At 27.8% G+C, this 21262-nt stretch overlaps 1 protein-coding gene across 1 annotated transcript in view; it reads right to left on the bottom strand.

Annotated features, from left to right (window-relative positions):
* Positions 1 to 4067: 4067 nt before the first annotated feature.
* LOC129968677 (uncharacterized) overlaps positions 4068 to 21262 on the bottom strand; it is a 29315-nt gene continuing 12120 nt past the window's right edge. Inside the window, exons 9-14 of the mRNA XM_056082809.1 lie at positions 19884 to 20304; positions 17863 to 17939; positions 17133 to 17224; positions 14976 to 15100; positions 13185 to 13222; positions 4068 to 10987 (exon numbers count right to left, since the gene is read on the bottom strand). Coding sequence (XP_055938784.1) covers positions 10310 to 10987; positions 13185 to 13222; positions 14976 to 15100; positions 17133 to 17224; positions 17863 to 17939; positions 19884 to 20304 — 1431 coding nt within the window. The 3' untranslated portion in view covers positions 4068 to 10309. The remainder of the gene's footprint in view (positions 10988 to 13184; positions 13223 to 14975; positions 15101 to 17132; positions 17225 to 17862; positions 17940 to 19883; positions 20305 to 21262) is intronic.

Raw genomic sequence — 21262 nt, 5'->3', positions numbered from 1 at the left:
GTTCAGCAAAATGCTCTGTCAGCGGCGCCAGTGGGTCGTGGGAAGGTCCTTTCAGAATGAGAAACATCTAGCATCCAGATTTTGGACACCCCTTTCTCTTTGAAGGTACTATCAATATCTGTTGGACGAGGAATTCCACATGTGGTCGTTCACTGTAGTCACTAATGAACAGAAGCGAGACCATCCAGGTGAAAAGATCCACCATCTGGCTATCTCGAGGAGTTTAGTAAGTAACAGCGACGACACAACTGGCTGTAAATGTCTTATCAGTACTGGGAAACGGGGAATGTTATAGCACCTATGGAATCATCAAGTCTGATGGTCTGTCGGCCTGTACCTTCAGAAACTTATAAACGTGACAACTCAAAAACGCAGTGACTTAAATGCATGAAATTTGGAATGGGATTTCGTATTTACAAGTGTATTTTGCGTTAAATCTTCGTTTTTTAATCTGTTGGAAAAAACACGTCTAAACCATAAATTAGATATTATGGAACTATTAACAGCATGCTAGGGATAAATAGCCATAAAATTCGCCAAGAATTACACGACAGATTCAATAAAATTGTTAAATTCACGCCGAAGGTTAATATTTTCGAATTATAAAATCTTGAAATATTTTCACACGCTCGATTTTCACTGCTTTCTTACTCGGTTCACAGTGCTATTTGATCATGGTTCTTATAAAAACCAGAATCATCTTTATCATTAGTAGATGACAGATAGAAATATATATTTTCTTTCAGCCCTGGGTCCTGACCAGCATCTAACCTTTAATCCGTGCCTGCGTAGAACAATAGTGACTTAAGAATTTACCCAAAATAATTTGTCATTAACCATTTTATAAAAACATGATCAATACCTTTTTTTTATTTAACTCTTTGTGCTTGAAAAGATGATTGTATACATAACTCATTTTAGGGCTTCCAGATCTTAAAAGTAAGTTTTTTTTTCCAACCGAAAAATTAGTCTGCCGCTTCCTTTAACTCAGCATTTTGTTTTTTTAAAAATCGGGTTAAGTACATCAAAATGAGGCATGATATTATTGGTGAACCAGATGTGTTTCTCCAAGACATGGTATTCTAATGGTAAGGAACTAGCTTCGTACGTTTCCAAATTCTAACCCGATTCGACAACAGACTCTCCGTGTTTGAGGTCCTGGTGCGTGTTAAATCTAACGTGGGAGACAAACATCTTCCTGCTAATGTGGTATAGCAATTATGGAGATGTGGTAATGGATGTTCCAAGTGTGAAACGATCTATGAAGAAAATGAAATAGAAAGCCAGGTTGATTATGGATTACATCTTGTGCTCTATAGAACAAAAGAAGCTGTCGTCAGACGAAATAAAGATTTTTCTGCTTGCTAATGTCAAACTTCCTCATATAGCTAATGAATCAAAATAAATCTGAATTTACAAAGTTGTGTTTAAAACATATTTCTTACATCCTAAATAAAGAAGATTATTTCAAAGAAGCACTGAAATACAATAATAATAAAAGTAAAAGATCAATCTCTAAAAAGTAAAAGTCTATTTGCAGGCTAAAGCTTGGGACTCAATGAACATTGAAAAAAAAATCGATCGTTTCATAAAATTTTATGGTGAAATGTAAAAAAAAAATGAAGCAACTTTAACAGCCACATACTAAATGACAATGAATCTACAGACATGCTTCAAAAACTAAACACGCATGCAAAAGCAACGCCCGATTGTATAGATAGAAAAAAATGCAAACCAATTTCTCAAGCTTTGTGAACGAGGAAATCATTTCCTACAAACATCCGGAGAATAAAAATAAATATAGTGCCAATGATAAGAGTACTCTGAGGAGAAAGACGTAACAGATATGATAATCGACCAAGCTGAACCAAAGCTCTTTTTTTTTTACTTCAATATTTAGAACAACATCCGGATCTTTATTTACATATCATTTGTTGATCAAACTGTAGCTTAGTCATGCAACTACTGAACCGAGTCCCTCTCTCTCTCTCTCACGCGTACACACACACACTTCTTAAAACTAATTAACGAATCAAAAATCTGCGTAAAAAGTTTGATAGCTAATATAAGTATATGTTAAAGTTTTAATACGCGGCGGTGCGTGTGTCCTTATTTTTATAATTTGACAAATAGTTTTAGAAGACCTTAAAGAAGACATGACGAAGCGAGTTTTCTGTTATTGCAGTTTTGCTATCAACTCGCTTGCTTAAACGAGGTTTTGCTATAATTTGTTTTTTTTTAATGTCTCTCTCTCTCTATCTAACTAATAATAAAGATTAATGTATGCTGGTACTGAAAAGGCCAGATTGTTTGACCTAGAGATAACAAACTTGGCACATATATATTTTAAGATTGTGCAAATATGCCCCTCGGAGGGATTAAAAAAAATTAATAATTAATATTTTTTTAAATTATGACGTATTTCTACTACGTAATTTCCGAAAATATAACAACACATTTTTAAAAAAATCTTAAAACACATTTTTAAAAACCACATTTAAAAAATATAGCATAACATTTTTATTTTTAATGAATTAATCTTAATGTCTCTCTCTCTATCTAACTAATAATAAAGATTAATGTATACTGGTACTGAAAAGACCAGATTGTTTGACCTAGAGATAAGAAACTTGGCACATATATATATTTTAGAGTGTGGAAATATGCCCCTCGGAGGGATTAAAAAAATTAATTAATTAAAAAAATTTTAAATTATGACGTATTTCTACTACGTAATTTCCGAAAATATATCAACACAGTTTTTAAAAAAAATACATTTTTAAAAACCACATTTAAAAAATAGAGCTTAACATTTTTATTTTTAATTAATTTTCAAAAAAAACAAAAAACACATTAACTTATTTTTAAACAATAGATTTCATTGTTGAATTGAAACTCAAATGGTTTTCATTATTTCTATTATTATTTCATCTTAGCTTTTTCCCATTTTTGTTATTTATGGTATAAAAATTTGGCTTATTTCTCAATGTTGAAAAAAAATTTCAATATAAAGTATGATTTTAATAAATTTTTCAAAATTATATTGTAATTAAAGATTTGACTTAAAATGCAGTCAAAGGTGAAAAATTTTAGAGTGCCCCCATTTTTCAACATTGCTGCTCTTTTCTGTGATATAATTGAATGTGTAATGATAGAAGAGGTTAAAATGCACAGTACAACGAACAGAATGATAAAATGTTTTTAAAAAGTAAGAGTTATAAGTTTATCAAAAATTTGAAAATATTTGGCTGATGAAGCCATTAAAACTAAACTAAGTTGCACATTTATTGAAATTTTTAGCCACCATTAATCCAGGTGAACCAACTATTCGCTAAAAGCGGCTAGTAATTAATTTTTTTTTTTTTTTTTTGCGCCGTCTTTCAAACTTTTGTTCTTTAAAACTTGACGTTGATATCATTATACAGTGATTAGTTGACACTTTGATGTTGCAAACAAGCAAAGTTCGAGCTCCTCATTTCTATCATTTAAATAAGATAATTATCGCAATATCAATTATGACAGTTTTAAGTACATGTCAAGCAACCGAATGTCAAGTACTGAAAGAGTATTTCGGTTAGAAGGTTAAGCAAATCAAGTGTAGAAGATTAGGATTTTTTTATTTTTTATATTAGTTCAAAACGTTTTTATATTATCCTTGTCAAAGACAGACAAACATTTTTAGAAGTTAGTTTTCCGAGCTCATGAAGGTCTAAAACGTGGAGATTTCTCAAAATCTCGAGATCGAAGTTTTTGACGATTGCGATACTTCCTCTATACTTCATATACGAGAAGTAAAAAAAAATTAAATTAGATATTGCTTATGTCTACCAAAATACTTACGTCACCCGCTCATTTATTTCTTTGAAGTGAGAACACAAATTTTAACCATGAAAAGTCTATAAACAACTTTCTAGGACACGGGCATTTTATTTATATATATATCTTTCTAATTAGACGTTTAATTACAAAATAATTACATTTGCCAAATTCATTTCAATAAATTGCTTTGTAAATTTGCTATGCAATAACATGTTTTCTTCATTAAGTCATAGGAAAAATCTTTCAAATATTATTAAAGGAAAATTTAATTAAAAAATATAGACGGTTAATATATATTGTTACAAAATTTTTTTCTTCTACAACAATAAATACCGCCAATAAATCGTAATAGCGCAGCACATTTAATTGCTAATAGTTCAGCAGCTTTCTTGCTGTCTAATCCTCCAAGACCTCTACGTGTCGGCGACTCCGACTCTCACCACACACCTCCTCTTTTTCCGATCCACACGACTTCTTCGTAGCTTCTGAGTGTCCGTCTTTTATAGTTCCGGGAGGAGGGGCTAGAATCTTCTGACCAATCAGGTCGCATCTGGCTGTACCTCGGGTCTTACTAGATGGATCGTGAAAGTTCTCGAACTTTCCGGTATTATCCATTTAGTCGCCAAACTCGCCAAATTTATCGCCAAGTCGCCAAATGCTCGCCAAGTCTGTCGCCAAGCTCGAAGTTCATTGATCTCAGCACGTACAGGACCGATCGTACAACGGTCTTTCTTACGATGACTCTATTCGTGCCGGGTAGCAATATTATAGGTTTGTAACAATATGTAAGTGACACTGGGCTATATAATACTATAAAAATGTCGAATTCATTTAATTTATGTGATTTAGCTATGAGATGTATCAAAACAAAATTATGTTATGTTATTACCATATACAATTGGTTAGAAAAATACTGATTACAAATGTTATCAAATGAATTATATTTCTATCCAATTCATCACAAAGAGTGATCAATCAATCAGAATTTGACAATTAATAAAACATAAATCACACTAAATTTAAAAAATATAGGGTGATGCAGAATTCAACATACAAACTGATAGAGCTACAGAAAATAATATAAATCAAGAAACTAAGACTGGAAACACCAACCCAATCAGCTATCGCCAATTAGCTAATAGAGTCCTATGATTTCAGTTAATAGTTTAAATTTTAGGCTGTATATGCACAGTAATATACAAATGCTTAAATAGTGAACATGCAAAACCATTTATCCGAGCCCTTTGCAACAGAGAGAAGCTTGAGTCAAGGGGATTCCGTTGCTTGTCTGCTTTTTAACATTGCCTTGGAGAAATGTATCCGAGATAGTGAATTAGACCGAAAGGGCACGTGGAATAGATCCATTCAACTGCCGGCCTGTGCTGTTGATATAGATATTATTGGAAGGTCAGTGAGAGAAACCTTTCAAGCTTTGGAAACTTCTGCCACAAATATGGGCCTTACCATTAATGAATATAAAATCAAATTTATGGAATTCCTGCCCTCAATTATAAATCATAGTGTTACACTGCGTATTAACGGTCATACCTTCGAAAAAGTCGATCATTTCAAATACCTTGGCACATTGATTATTGATAACAATAAACACAGAGCAGAAATCGACAAAATGATAAAAATGGCTAATAAATGTTTTTTTGGAGTGAAAAAAACAAGTGAAATCCAACTTAATTAGTCGAAAAACTAAACTAATAATTTATGACTCTTATTACGCCTGGTCTGCTCTATGTAAGTGAAACTTGGGCACTCAGCGTTCTCTGAACATGTTTGGGAGAAAGATCAGAACTATGTTTGGCCCAGTACTAGAGATAGGATGTTGGCAAACTAAATTCAATTTTGAACTATACAAACTCCATAGGCAACCACAGATAGCACAGATTATCCGGAGCAACAGGTTAAGATGGCTCGACCATATCTGGAGAAGCCTGAAAACAGCGCCCTCAAAATATCCACTTTTAAAATTCCTATGGATCCCAGGTCAAAGGAAGACCTGAGTGTTCCGTGTTCAGAGGATAAAAAACTGGAAGGGAATTGCAGGGGATAGAAAACACTGGAAAGTGTGCGTGGTTGAGGTAGCCAAGGTCTGCAAGGGGCTGTTGTGCTCAAAAAGAAGAAGAGGAAAATAGTGAACAGGCCAAATGCATGGCAAGATCAATTGCCACCACAATTATCAACTATTTTCCAGAAGGGTTCATCAATCCATGTACAGCTGTTATGAAGCATCCATAACAGGGAATGGCAAAATTTTGAGCAGTTGTAAAATCAGATATGAGCATGTTCTGCCCATGCATAAAACCAGCCATTTACGGCCATCATAGGGCAGCTTCACTCCAACTTCTTGATAATACTGCAAGCCAGCCTCCCATCACTCGATTTCACTAAGCACCCATTGACAGGATATCCAATCTTCTGCCTCACAGGTTTTCACACTGACGACAGATTTTGGACAGCCATCACTCCATTAGCATGGCATGAAGTGATCGTGAATGGCTGATTTAAAGCATTGCCAAATAAAGAGTATTATCTATTAATGACTTGTGATTTCTGTATCTTTCTTTCCTCTAGCTCAAAGGAATTATAAGATTCTGTCTGCCTCTTTTTACATTCTATTTCTCTTAATAGATTGTAGAATGAATTCTATATCACCCTGGACAATTATCAAAATATAAGACAATGTTTTGTGGTGCATAAAATAAACAATTTTTTTTTATTTGCACAAAGGGAAGGGAGGAGATAAAAGTTGATTTTAAAGGTAATAAAATAAAAAAAATAAAGTTTTAATGAAAATGCATAAGACAAATCTGCTCTTTTTCTGAGAAAATCTCTAGTAAAATATATATTTGAGATTTCACAAAGTTTATTCATTTATTTTTGTTTCTCACATATGATAGATATGTAGTATTTAAAAGCAAGAATCAAGCACAATATAATCATCTAAAAACTGAAAAAAAAATCTACAGCCATTTCATAAGCTCAGTTATCACTATTGCATGTAACAATATCACAGTTTAACATTCATTTGACATATAATACAGATTTAATATATACCAGCACCATAAGATAAAAGTGTATAAAATACACAATCCATTGAAATAAACTTTTGTTACTATTGCTCTCGAATATATGTGGACATTTGGTATAGAAGAAATGTCAATCAATATATTAAAAAGAATTAGCAAATAAAGTTACAAATCAATAAATAAATACTAATTAATAAATACACAAGTTAACAATACAGAAACACATAAAACATTAATCTAGAAACTAAAAAAACCAAGAGGAAAAAATATTCTAAAAAACTAAAGATACTGAGAAACAATGTTAGATTATTACTTTTGATTAAATGCTCAATTAAATATTAGGAAATACTATATTCAAGGCACTTTCAAAAAGCATAATTTTCAATATTAAAATAATAATAATAATAATAATAATATATATTAAAGCATGCCTTAATAAGGATACTAAAAAGCAGAAATTATTTTTTGCTAAAAATATGGAGGCCAAGATGAAAATCGTAAAAATAAATAAATAAATAAATAAAAATGTGATGTTGTTAAAGATACTCCACGTTAATCGGAATTTCATATATATTAATAAAGTATTTAAGCTTTTAAGTGATATCTAGGATTTTTTTTCTTGTTGATATATATTATTATTTCATTGCCTCACACTTTTGCATTTTCTTTTAACATCCATATTTTTGATAATTTTTTCTACTTTATATTTTTTTTAATGTATTAAACTTCCCAATTATAAATACTATGAAATCAGAAAATCAATTTTTGTTAACATTCATTTTCAGATAGCATTACTCGCATGGAATCAAGATTTAATTAAATTTGATTAATTAGCTGATAATTAAGTAATGGAAACATTAAAAAGCTTTATTCTGAAAAGAATACACAAAACTTCATAATTCTAGAACATAAAGAAGAGACAGATACCAATTTCAAAATTTCATAACTACAAACTTTCAATTAAATAAAAGCATAGCACATATTTTAGTTTTTTTTTATATATATATGAAAGATAATGTTTTAAGTTACTTTTGAATATAATTTCTGCACTATAAGGATACTATCAATAGTTTATATGTAACTTTTTCTCTTCTTTCTAAAAGAAAGAATGGCATCTATAAAGATAACCACTGTTGCACAAGTGTCGATTTTTTGAGCAGTTTTCTGATAAATGAATTCCTCATATCAATACAGAATTTCAGTTTGCAGCATGGAAAACTATGTAAATATCATAAATATACAAGAACATTCCAACAACAACAAAAAAGTCAGCTTTTTGGCTCACTCCTTATAGAATATTGTAACTGTAAATGTTCTCAGTTATTGTAATACTTTCATAAAACAAGCCTTACAAGCTGAAATAAGAGAAAATGTATGTATCTGCAGTCCAAAGGTTTATCTTTTGCATGACAAAACTCAACTGCATGTGCACAGTGGCAGATTTAGTCACTTTGTGTCCTATTTAGTGCATATCATGACATCACTCTTTTAACAAATAATCAATTTAGCTTCACATGTCAACACATTTTTGTTAAACATGAGGTTTATGATTTATTTTAGTAACTTTGTGAAAATATTTGTTTTTATTTATTTTCTTATCATATATATCATGGAAAAAAATGTCTAAAGAAATGGAACACTTAAAAAATTAACCATTGCTATTAATTGATGATTTCTTTACTAACAAATATAAAAATATTATTATGACAGATTATAAAGAAATAATAAATTTTACACAATATAATATTAAAATTATCATTTTATAGGACACGTCAAGTGGAATGTATTATGGTGCAATAATGTATAGCTAAAAATAAAATAATATATAGCTAAAGTGGAATTAATTATAGCTAAATGAATAATTAACATATTTTAAATTGAATTACTAACATTTTTTTAAATATACAATTAATAGTATTTTAATTTATTTAGTAGAGATTTTAACAATTCAATATAAATACATATTCTAGTATTAATATTTTATAATTTCTAAAGTTTTTAAATTTTTTTTTTTTTTTACAAATTTATATATTTGACAACTTAAATAATATTTTTTTGACCAACCTATCTATGTCCCCTCGTTCCAGCACAGCAGCTACCAATTGAAAAAGCTGCTGTAAGTGAAATATGAAGAGCAATAGGAAATTGAATCAGTCCTCTGACAGTTCTGATATGACAATGTGTGACAACCCTTTATCTCCATTGTAAATGATTTTTCTACAATAAACATCCTAGTGAAGACACAGTAAATATTGTGCAACAGAGATTATATTCTCTATTGAGAGTAGAATAAAGGAAGAAGAAGAATGTAAAAAAAAACCCGAAAAAAAGACAAAAGTTGATGAATTATATAGAAAAGTATTACAAATATGTTTTTTGATATAATTTTTTCTTAAGAGTTATGCGTATTTCATAACATTTTTTGAACATTACATACATGCATTACATTAACTTAAATGTTAGAAAGAGTAACTCAAATTAAATTTTCTAGATAATGCTTTTTAAATACTGCCCTTAGAAAATTTCTAGATAATGCTGACTAACAATTCTCAGTATCAATGCTTAAAAGCTTAATGCATATATACTATCTAACTTCTTACCAAAACTAGACAAAACATTGAGACAAAACGAAACAATCAACTTATTTACCAATGAAGAGTTGTAATTTAAAAACATGCATAAGGCATATATTCTTTGGTAAGACAAGGGATATATATGCATATTATTGAACTTCTTTATAAATAAATTATGATAAAATGAAATATTTCTTTCCTCAAAGCATAAAAAATATATATGACATAAGCTTGAATTAAATTATTAAGTCAGAATTAAGTTGATTGCAAGAATTTAACCAAAAACTTCCTTAAAGGATTTTGAAAGAAAGAGCTGCCACTTCTTAAATTGAATTAACAAATGATTTGCTTTATGATAAATCTCATGCCATAACAAAGATTTCATGATTTCAATTGAAGATAATAAATTTATTTTAATAACAAGATTTGTTTAACCTATTGATAAGCAAGTTGAAAAAAAATGACTAGTCTTTAAGTTAGACAAATGAAAAACAAGCATATACATTCTCATAAATGGTAAGACAAATACCATTTTAACTCATTCAAACAACATATCATAATATTGAATTCCTCATAAAAAGCTCCTTTATGAGGAATAAATACTATCCACAATAAATTATTTTTATTATTTAATAAATAAAAATTGTGTCAACACTTTGTGAATTATAAAAATGTAAAACCTTTTAAAATGTCATTAAGTTATCACATATGATTTTAAATCATATCATAATTTAGAAAAAGGAAAAATGTTAAAAGAAGCCATATAACAAAATACCGAGATAAAGTACATTTAAGAACAAGCTCAAATAATTATTTGATGCATTACAACACAAAAATGTAAATTCATTTCTTGATATGTTAAGTATAGTTTAAGTCTTTTTAAGTGTCTGTTTTGATCTCAACTTCAGAAGCAAGCAATGCTTTCTTTTTACGTTTTTCCTTTTTATACTTTATCATCTGCTGAATTTGCCACCATGGCAAATGAACTTTAACTGGTTTCGTTGTAGACGATCCACTGTTTTTTTGAGCATTTTCAATTTTTTTTCTTTTTCTTCTCCTGTTTCTTTTAGCACTTTTAGAACTAACAAGGCTTGAAGTTTCTGTCTTCGAACTCTCTTCAATATCTATTTTCTTTTCAAGTAAGTTCTTATCCAAAAGTTGCTGTTTCTGTAATACTGATGTTATCTTCTCTGAAGTAGATAGTTTTTGAAATTCAGATTTTGTATTTATAGAATGTTTAGTTTCCCTAATTTTTTCACTCTGAATGCCTTCACACATTTCTATACGTAAATTCTCTCTATCATTAAGTTGCTCCACTTGAACAGGTTTCTTTATTCTTTCTGGACAGTAAGAACTATTTTTCAATAAGCTCTGCTTGTATAAAGGTAATTCTATCAAATCAGAATCAGAATCTGAAACATATTTTGTTTTTGGAACAACAATATTTTTGTCACTTAGCACAGCATCACTGGTTTCAGTATCGACATAGGAAGAACATTTTGATAAAATGTCAGAGGTGACACTTGATAATGTCAGAGTGGAAGCAGATAATTCTTTCTGCAAAACAGATTTTGAAATATAAATATATATTTACATATACATATATTAATGGCATGAAGAAATTCTGGGAATTGAGATAATAATTAAGCCTTCAATTTCTTTAAAGGGAATTTAATAGATAGTCTACATATTATTTAAACTTAAAATTATGTCTATATCAAGTCAACACATGCATTTAAAGCATTTATTCTTATGTAATGCCACATAAGCCACAATAATTCTCGTAACAGGAATCTGGTATCTTTACATTTTACAATCAAAAAGAGAATATTAGTATTTTGTAAACTCTAAAGAACTCTAAGATCTTATCTGATGGATATTTTAATCATTAAACAAGATGTGATAAAAGTATTTCTGAATATTAAAATATTATAAATAATGTTCATTCTGTTAAAGATCTTGAGCTATTTTTTGTTATGTATTGAAATGAGCAATACTTTGGAATTTTCTTCAATATAAATTATATAAAATTTATGTTTACACATGAAGAAGGGAGGGATAAAAAACAGATTAGATTAATCAAGCCTGTAAGCATTCATAATAATAAAAACTGAATGAAAGAAAATACGAATTGAGAGCAATTTAGTATCTTAATATCAAATAATAATATTTAACAAAGATTATTTTTGAACAGATGTAATGTATGAACATGGAACATAAGAGTTCCCTAAAATTAAACAACTGAAATATTGCTTCTATTAAAAATTAGATTCCACTCAAATAAATATAATTGTTTGATATTATAAAAGCTTTGATTTTTAAGAACAGAATCAATTTTCATTAAAAAGGTTTGATATTAAGCTTACAAATTATTCTTAGCTTGATAGCAAGAGAAGCTATTGTTTATAAATGCTTAAAGGAAGCAAATGAAATCTGAGAAAAATTACATTTCATTAGGAAACTTTGCCACAGATAAAAGAAAACTGATGAAGAAGAGTAAGGAAGGAATTAATATTTCTAACTTCTTATGGCATTATGCAGGCAATAACACATAAAAGTGAGTAACCCATCTGCAACAGCGGGATAAGAAATTAATACCAGCAAATGTTTTAAGAAAAGATTCAAAATAATGTTATCTCTAACAATAAAACCTCTCTAGGGATTCACCAAATTCAATGACATTTTTTTTTTTTTGACAGGGAAATTTGGGCCTATAGACACAGTGCTAAAACAACCTTTAGGAACAGCCTATCAAAACCCTTCAGGTGTTTGCTGATTAAACTTCAATGAAATCCTTTTTTTTTTTCTTTCTTTGATCTTGAGTCTCTTATTAAGAGACAGGAATGGAAATAAAAGAAAGAAAACAGTAAAAAAACATCGGAAATCTAATAGGAATTAATTCTCCGAAAGTGTAGAGAGAATTGAATTTCATCCTTTATCAGAGTGGGAGAACCAAGCGGTTTGTTATTAAACACAAAGATGGAACATTTTATAAAAGTTTTCTTCCAGCTATGAAATAGAACTTAGAATTCTACAAAATGTTGTGTATGTATTAATAGAAAGCTGATTATTATAATGCAATTTGCACTGAACAAAACTGAAAGTTAAATGTTTACTTTATGCTTGGTAAAGGAAAACAACCTTTAACATGAGTATTGAAAAATAAAATGGCAATAATAATACATTGCATATGGTAGTAAGTATGAATGGAATTAAGCCAGATAAAAATAGGAATATTCATATACTTTTTTCTTGTTGTTGATTTAGTGGAAACATTTAGCATTTTTTTAAATGAATGAATAAATGAATATTTTATCAGTGCAAATTACAGAACTTGCCATTACAATTTAAGCCATTATTACAATCCATTTTATTTTAGTAATCAATTCAAATTAAAAAATAATAAACAATTTAAAAAAATGTATGAAAGTTATGAAAAAAGAAAAAAATACTTTGGGGAGGAAAAAAAAAAAAAAAAAAAAGCAGGAAGGAAAATAAACTTTTGGTGAAGATAAGTGGCAAAAATGGCCTTTCTATTGTTCAAAATGTCTTTTCCTTCTTGCTTAAAAAATAAATTAATATTCAGAGATCTTCAACATAATTCACCCTGCAATTAAAACTATAAAATAAAAAAAAAGTCAAAATTACTTTAAAGCTTAAGAAAAATAATAAGGAATTTATTATTTGATTAAACAAATTTTTAAATACTGAATGTTAAAATAAACATAAATTAAGATAAAAGTAGAGGGCTTACCTCATTATCTCTCTGTACAGTTTCTTGCATATTAGTTCCTACAAATAAAAATATTCAAATAAAAAATAGAGAAAATAATAAGTGCATACAAAAGTCAAGAAATAACAAAGAACTATAAATGGCAGGGTAAAGAAACTTCTCATTTCTATTTTATTTACAGACTTTAAAAATGAAAATTTAATTGAAATTCATGACCAAAATTTGTTACAAATCCACTAATTTCATAATTAAACTTCAAAAATTAAGTTTAAAGGATATTTCAAAACACTTAAAAGCAAAATTACAAATTAAGTGAAATTTTTGCAACACATACAGTTTATGAATAGTATTTCTTTATGACTGAAAAAAGAAATTTGAGAAAATTGGAATTGATAACAATAATCCTCTCAGTTATTCTCAGTTTCAAATTTTGTCCTAAGATCTCTACATAAAGAATAAGTCTATTTTAGAAAAAGTGACTTAAAAAAAAAAGAAAGAATTTGTTAAATACAGGTACTTCAGATAAGATTCTCTTTAAAACTTTTCCTTTCTATAAATAAATTTTTAATAAGATTATATATATATATATAATGATATTTATTTCACATTAGTCTTCTGAATTTAAATTTCAAAATTTTATCTTTTCAATATTAGTTTAAGTTCTGTAAAATATTATTTAATTTTTTTAAAGTATCATGTTCCACTCGTAACTCAGCAAAGGTAAAAAAATTAACAACACTCCTTGTTACAAAATCAAGAAATATTGATCCCTCTTTTATTTAACATTTCCAAACATTTTTAAACACTTTTTATGCAAAAGACGTGCATTTTAGATTGTGGAAAGTAATCAATCTATTGATATTTCATTTCATATATATCCCATGTAATGCCCTGCAAATGTTTTTGTGAAATATTATCAAATTTTTAGCCTTATTTCAAATTATATATGGCAATCAATCAAATCAATTATATATCAATCAAAAACCAATCTTTCTGGAAAGAATTAGAATATTACGAATAAAACAAAACAAGTAGTGAAACATTAAAATAAAATTAAGTAATTTTTTTTACCCATATATAAATGTTTTTGGATTACATATGATTATCTTCCAAATATTATCTAATATTAGCCCAAATAATTACAATTATTGTAGTTGTTTTTGTTTCCAAAAAAAAAAAAAAAAAAATCCTTTTTTTTATGTTTACGACTTTTTTATTTAAAATGCATTCCAAATTATTTCAATAATACTGTAAGTTGAAACTGATATTAGATAAGTGGCAACTAAAAACTATGGGTGCTTAAGAAATGTAATTCATTTACAATTCTGTCAACATTAAATTTGATTTACAAATTGACACACTTTGAAATTTGAATTTATCATGATTTGCTTTTATCTGGATATATCTTCATTTCATTTTTGATTTTGAAATTAACTGTTTCAAAAAATAAAAAAGAAATCAATTTAAAAGATTACTTTTATCAAAATATTTTAATTGGCCCATGATAGTCATTATTTGAATCTAAGTATATCAAAAAATGAATGTTTATAATGTTCAGAAGTTTCATTCAGAAATTACTTTTTCAGATAATTTTAAAATTCCAAATTATTAACATAAAATAAAAAAATTATTATTTCAAGCATTTTTTTAGTTTGTTGATATGACTGGATTATTATAATAAATAATATGGGCTAATCAGCTGATTAGAGAAGACAACTAATATAAAAGTTACGAGCAAATCTTTATGAAGATAGAAACACACGCATAATATTACTAGATATCAGTAATAGTGGCCAGAAAAGAAATTCTTACCTGACTCTTCTGTATAGGCAGCAAGGAAGTCGATTAACTTATGTTGCAAATTTGTTTTAGTATCTTTGGTATCATATTCAATACCTAAGAGATATAAACAATGGTAAAGGGCTTTCTTGGGGAGCCTTAAAAAAAAAAAAATGTAAAGAAATATTACATGAATCTCTTCTCTTCTTTCAAACATGATATGAATATATAGAAATTCATTTTTAATTATAATAAACAATTATTATAACCAACATAATTGTCAATACATCAAAATGTTAATAAACTCATAAAATTTTGTCTTTCTCTGATCATTTTCTTTTCTTTATTTATTTTTTGAATAGTATTCTATAGGTAGAAGAGGTCATCTTTGAATAGGTTTTGGACTTTGGCAAGATGACAATTTTAGGCATCAGGATTAAAATAAATGATGCCAGACAATAAAGATAACCAACATGGCAGCAACCTACTTTCCAAACAGTATAAAATGAAGATGAATGGCTAACAGCAAATTCCCTATGTTTGAAATACATGACAAGGTAGATGTTCCAAATGAATTGTTATCAACTTTGCGATTTTTCCTAAGCCTGATTTAAGACTATTCCCCCCCCCCAAGAATCACAATCCTTTAAAAACTCCCAGAATGAAAATTATTCTCTTCTAAGAAATTAAAAATTAACATTAATATTCATTCTTGGTAATTATGCAAGTTTAGATTATAATCTAAATCTTGATTATATTATTTATAATGTTTCAATGTGCATCAACAATGCACATTCAGAGAGTTCCCAAAAATTTTACTACATTATCACTCCAATTTGATAATGGCACAGATCGAGAGGAAAAGCTACATCCACTATTCAAAATAAAGTTTATATTAAAATATGCAGGACATTAACATAATGTATGTAACCATAGGCTTACTCTGATGGCTTATGTTTCTTGGTGAAAATACTCTTTTTACTTTCATCACTGTCTCTTAGCTCAACTAAATCAGACATTTCCCTCTACTGGCACTTGTAAGTTACTTTCCTCCAGTTTTTCACCATTTGTTTCAATTTTTTTCTCCAGTTTTTCTCCATTCATTATTAAGGGCCAACTTTTACAATTCAAAGGGACCATGTGTCCATCTTCCCAGGTATAATAGACATATCCAATCTGTTTGGTTGTTTAAAAGAATCATTCAATATATACATATGCATAAGTGTGAAGCACAATTCAGGCTGATTTATGACTTCAGAATCTTATTTTACTATCATACACTGTCTTATTATCATTTAATTAATCCCTAATAGTTACTTTCAAAGTTATTAGAGAAAAGCACACATTTCTAAATAAAAAATGTTTTAAATGTTGTAAGGAATTATATACATTTTTTTTATTTGTTTGAGGCAATAAATATACCCATGAAAAATTGCAAAAACTAAATTTTTATACAGTTCTCCAATCTTATTAATCAAATTTAATAAAATATTCCTGATTTTAAATGAAAAAGAGTTCATTTTAGTCTAAAATTAGTCTAGTTATAAAATTTTGAATATTGTGTCTTTATACCATTTTAATAATCATTTTCAGAAAATTTGGAAGATACTCCACTAAACATACAGTACTTAGATGAGATGACCATTGATTGATTTAAATTAATGTTCAAAATTTCATAACTAGATCATATAGGGATCTCATGTGGATTTTTTTTTTTGAAATGTTAGTATACTAGAATATTTTACTAAATATAATGATAGGAAAGGAGATTGACTAAAAATCTAGATCTTCTAATTATTTTAGTGGTATATTTATTGACTATAATTCACTTCAATTAAATTATCTTTTTCAATTGGAACAATATCCCTATATCTAACATTTAGAAATATTGGCATTTGTCAATATTAGATTGGAGATCCTATATAGTCATTTGAATATTGTTGGATGATTTTAAGTTCCCTGACTATTCAATTCATGTATTATGTTCTTGTAGCTTTCTATATTTTCAATAAGTTTCAAACTACATGCTATAATTTTCTTGTGCTTTAAATATATGTGCTATATTAAAATGTTTCCTTTTTCAAATGTTTATATAACCCACATCTAAAAAATACTTAAAATACAACAATTATTTCATAACAGATTTCAGTTTTAAATAGGACAAGAAAAAGAAAGTTCCAATGTACTTACAATGAAAGTAAATTTACTTTTTCTTCCCATTCTTTAGAATCTGAAGAAAATGGGAAACCATAAAATGATGAAACTTTTTTTCTTAAAGTAGCCTGTAAGGAAAATAAATAAAGGAATGGTAAAAAAATCATACATATAACATCACTATATGCCTAAATATAATAAATACATAATACATATGTATATATCTATAAAAGTTGAAGATATTTTTTTTGTTTTTTGTTTTTTTGAAAAAGGACAATATTGTTAGATCTTTGGTCCATTGTTAGCATTTGAGATCATTGCTTTGTCAGGGAAACCACTGAGGGTGCCGTTAGCAAAAAAAGTAATAGAAGTCATTAAATGTATTTTGCTACTCTGCAAATGAGCAGATTACAAATTAAAAAAAAAAAACTTGGCAGGAATATTTTCAAGATATTTAATAACAATAAAAACAAACAAACACCATACAAATCTTCTAGTTTCCCCTTATTATCCCTTTTAAATTGTCATAATCATCTATCATTTCTTTACATCCTAGAAACTTATGGATTCTCCTAAGCCTAACTAAAATTCTTAAGAAAAGAAAGGAAAAAGAAGTAAATACAAGAGCTTATCAATAATCATTTTTATTAAAAAAATATGCATATATTTATACATAACAATAAAAAAAATGCATATCTTTTTTGAAGAAACTGGTGGTAATGATACAGGATATAAAAAAACAAAGAATATAAAAAAAAATTCATACCATTTTTGATGGTCCATAAAGAATGAAGTGCATCCACACTAAAGGACTTAAGCTTGCAATTTGAATTTGATTCTGGACTACAAAATAGTAAAAAAATCATAGAAGCAAACAAAGTAAAAGACAATCAAAGTAACATTTCAATAACAAAAGAAATGAAGAACAAATGTATAGACAAGAGACATTTATGACTGGAAATAGAAAAAGTAAAGAGCACATTAGTAATATTATTTGTCATTTCTATCATCATACAGTGAAACTTTTAAAAGGAAAAATAATTTTTTTTTCAGGATTGTGGCTATTTTTATTATAAATTCCAATTTAAAATATTTAGAATATAGAAGAGGATTTTTTTCCACTATCCTTCTTTACAGCATCATAAATATATGGCATTCATATTTATGGATATCTTTAACAGAAAATGAAGAACAAAGAGCAAGATTAATAGAGAGTCAATATGGAAGTTTTTAAAATAATCTCCCCCCCCAGCACAACAGCCCCCCAGCAAAAACAATGTCAAGAAAAATAGAAAATGAAAGAAATATTTAACATGCAAAAATTAAATTAATTATAAGAATTTAACAGTTATTTTGACATGGATCATGTACTTTTGAGCTGTGATCATGAGACAAAAGTAATATTTGAGCAAGCATCCCTTCTTTAAACTTCTAAATTAGCAAAAGGAGATCTAAACATGAATTTTCAAATACTTGATCCTAATGTACAAGGAGTTTTAGGGGGAAATTGAGTCTTGAATCCAAGATCTATCAACTTGAAGTTGATATTTTAGCATCAAACCACTATGGCCATAATGCAATATTACTCTTTTTTTCTATACCTTTCAAGGGAGCAGAGGAATAACAATGAAACTTGAGGGAAATCATTTTCAAATGCAAAAATGTGATTGAGAAAAAAATATAAAGTTTTCACAAATGCACATAATTAATATAATAATTTTTTTGTTTTTTTTCGTAGTACCAATGCAAATAAATATTCAATGTAAATAAATTATTGATAGTATTCTGCCTTCATTATTTTGTAAATTCACTGTCCAGCAGTAGGGGAATTTAAATACTGTATAATATACTGTTCGTTTCAGTATCCTGAGACAGCCAATTTTTGCCGAAAATATCTCACTAAGGGGTGAGACAGGAAATTCTTCATCATTCTTAGACATTGATTCTCGCCCTATTAGATACTTTTTCATTCAATGAGTATTGTGTCATTTCTGTCTATTTTATTTTAATTTAGTCTGCAAGTAATCCAAGTTTATTTTATTGTTAAAAGTAAACATCTATTCCTTTCATCTTCCCTCTCACCCTTATTTTGATGAATTAAACCCATTCACATGCACAAAAGCACAGAGGGTTTTAGAATCCATTAGCAAACAATATTCTTTAAATTTGCCATCTTTCATAATGCTGCTATGGCATTATCTAAGAAGCAATAAATGCTATTTCTCAGAATGAAACATTTAAATGTGAATAATTATTATGTTTTTAATATTAACAAAATTTTATTTCAATTGCAAAACTCAATTATTACTTCCTACAAAAATATGCCATTTAAAATGGATTTCTGAATGCATCTTTTTTTTTTTTTAAATTTCTTTCAAGTTTATAAAGATTTCTGAAATTTTTACTCCCTCTTCAGTTGACATTACAGTTACTAGAAGTATTTCTGGTTGGTAAAATGCCACTATACATTTTTAAAAATTTTTATTTCAATTGCTTAGCACCATGTTAGTAATAGGAAAAAATAAATTTCCTAAACATATATCTGAAGATTTTAATATATTATTTATATAGGAAATTTGAGGGATTAAATGAGGAGAAATGTTTAGATGAGGAAATAAAAGTAGAGCAGTACCGCATTATAAAATATATGCAAAATTATAAAAGTATACTAAAACCTTTATAAAAAATTTGATTAAATTCAAGCATGCAAAGTTAATACATTCTGGCAAGAAGCCAAAAGATAAACATGATCCAAAATATAAAGCAAGGTATTATATGCATCATTACTTTCTTTAGCTTTTCTTCTTGCTCTTTGCTCAATTCTTTTAGAATTAAAAACAACAGGATTTTTCTTAGAACTTGTTTTTACATCCTTTGAGATTTCAACAGAATTGTAGGAAATTTTTGATGATTTATCTTGATCAGATTTACAAGACATTGTACAGTTAATTTTCTTTTCAGATTGGACTGGGTCATTGGATACTAATTTAATATTAGACTTGGAAGGTAAATTGCAGGAAAGATGTAATGCTCTTTCTTTCATTACTGTATTTTCACTAGCAGGAATACTACTGCATTGTAAAGCAGAAGTACTTGGTAAATTCTTATTACTTTTTTCAAGAATTTTATTTTGGTTCTGGCATGATAAAGGAACCTCAGGTGCAGAATTATCTTTACAGCTGATGACTGGTTTAGCAGCTTCGAGGGGCTGAAATAAATAATCAAAGAAAAGTGAGAATTGCTGTTAATATAATATAAACTATGAGAGAAAATAAACATAGAAAATTTGCAAGGAAACTACACTAATCATAGACAATAATAATTTCTAAACCATTAGATATGCATTCACTTCCAGGATCCTTTAAATTAAATAATGTATACAATTTTATGTTATGATGTTAATAAATGTCATAAAGTCTAAAATTTTATATAGTTTCTCAGTTTAATTAATCATATCTTGTAAATTATTCTTAATGCATATATCTTAAATAAAAATAGTTGAAATCTTCAACAACCAAAATTGACTGAGGAATGAAGATTAAAATTTCATCATTATAAATGAATCAATGGCTGCCTTAAGGAAATGTCTTGAGGATCATCCTCAAGGCAGCATCTGAAAAAGTCCAAAATAGAATTCAAAACTTTATAACCCAGATAATTTTATATACATTAGTGTAAATTTTTTTTTGTTAAAAATGTTAACATGTTTTTTTTTTTTTAATGTTATAACTTTAACTAACAGGACCAGGAAACAATATAAAAATTAGACTTACTTTTTATTTAGTTTATTCAATTCAAACAACATAAAAAGTAATTCTTAATAGTATTTTGAGCATTTTTTTCAATAAAATTTATTTACCTACTTAAAAAAAAATTAGAAATTAATTATTAGGCTACAAATACAGTGGATGCCTGGTATATTTTTAATAAGCAAAATAGGCTGAACTATTGTTTATCTAATTATTTATTTTTATTACAAAATATAGAAATCCTTTTTAAAAAAATCTTAGAAATTAGAGTAACTGACATATCAGCAAAATGCTCTTTATTTAAAAATAATATTTTTTTTATAAAAATGTTTTTCATAAAAGAATTAAACAAAGTGAAATGGCTTTTATTGGGAAAATGTTCATTTAAAGTTACAACACATCAAATTCATAATTCAG

Source organism: Argiope bruennichi, chromosome 5 (genome assembly GCF_947563725.1).
Source record: "Argiope bruennichi chromosome 5, qqArgBrue1.1, whole genome shotgun sequence".
NCBI lineage: Eukaryota > Metazoa > Arthropoda > Arachnida > Araneae > Araneidae > Argiope > Argiope bruennichi.
The sequence above is the reverse complement of the archived record's forward strand: the minus strand, read 5'-3'. Positions and strand labels throughout refer to the sequence as shown.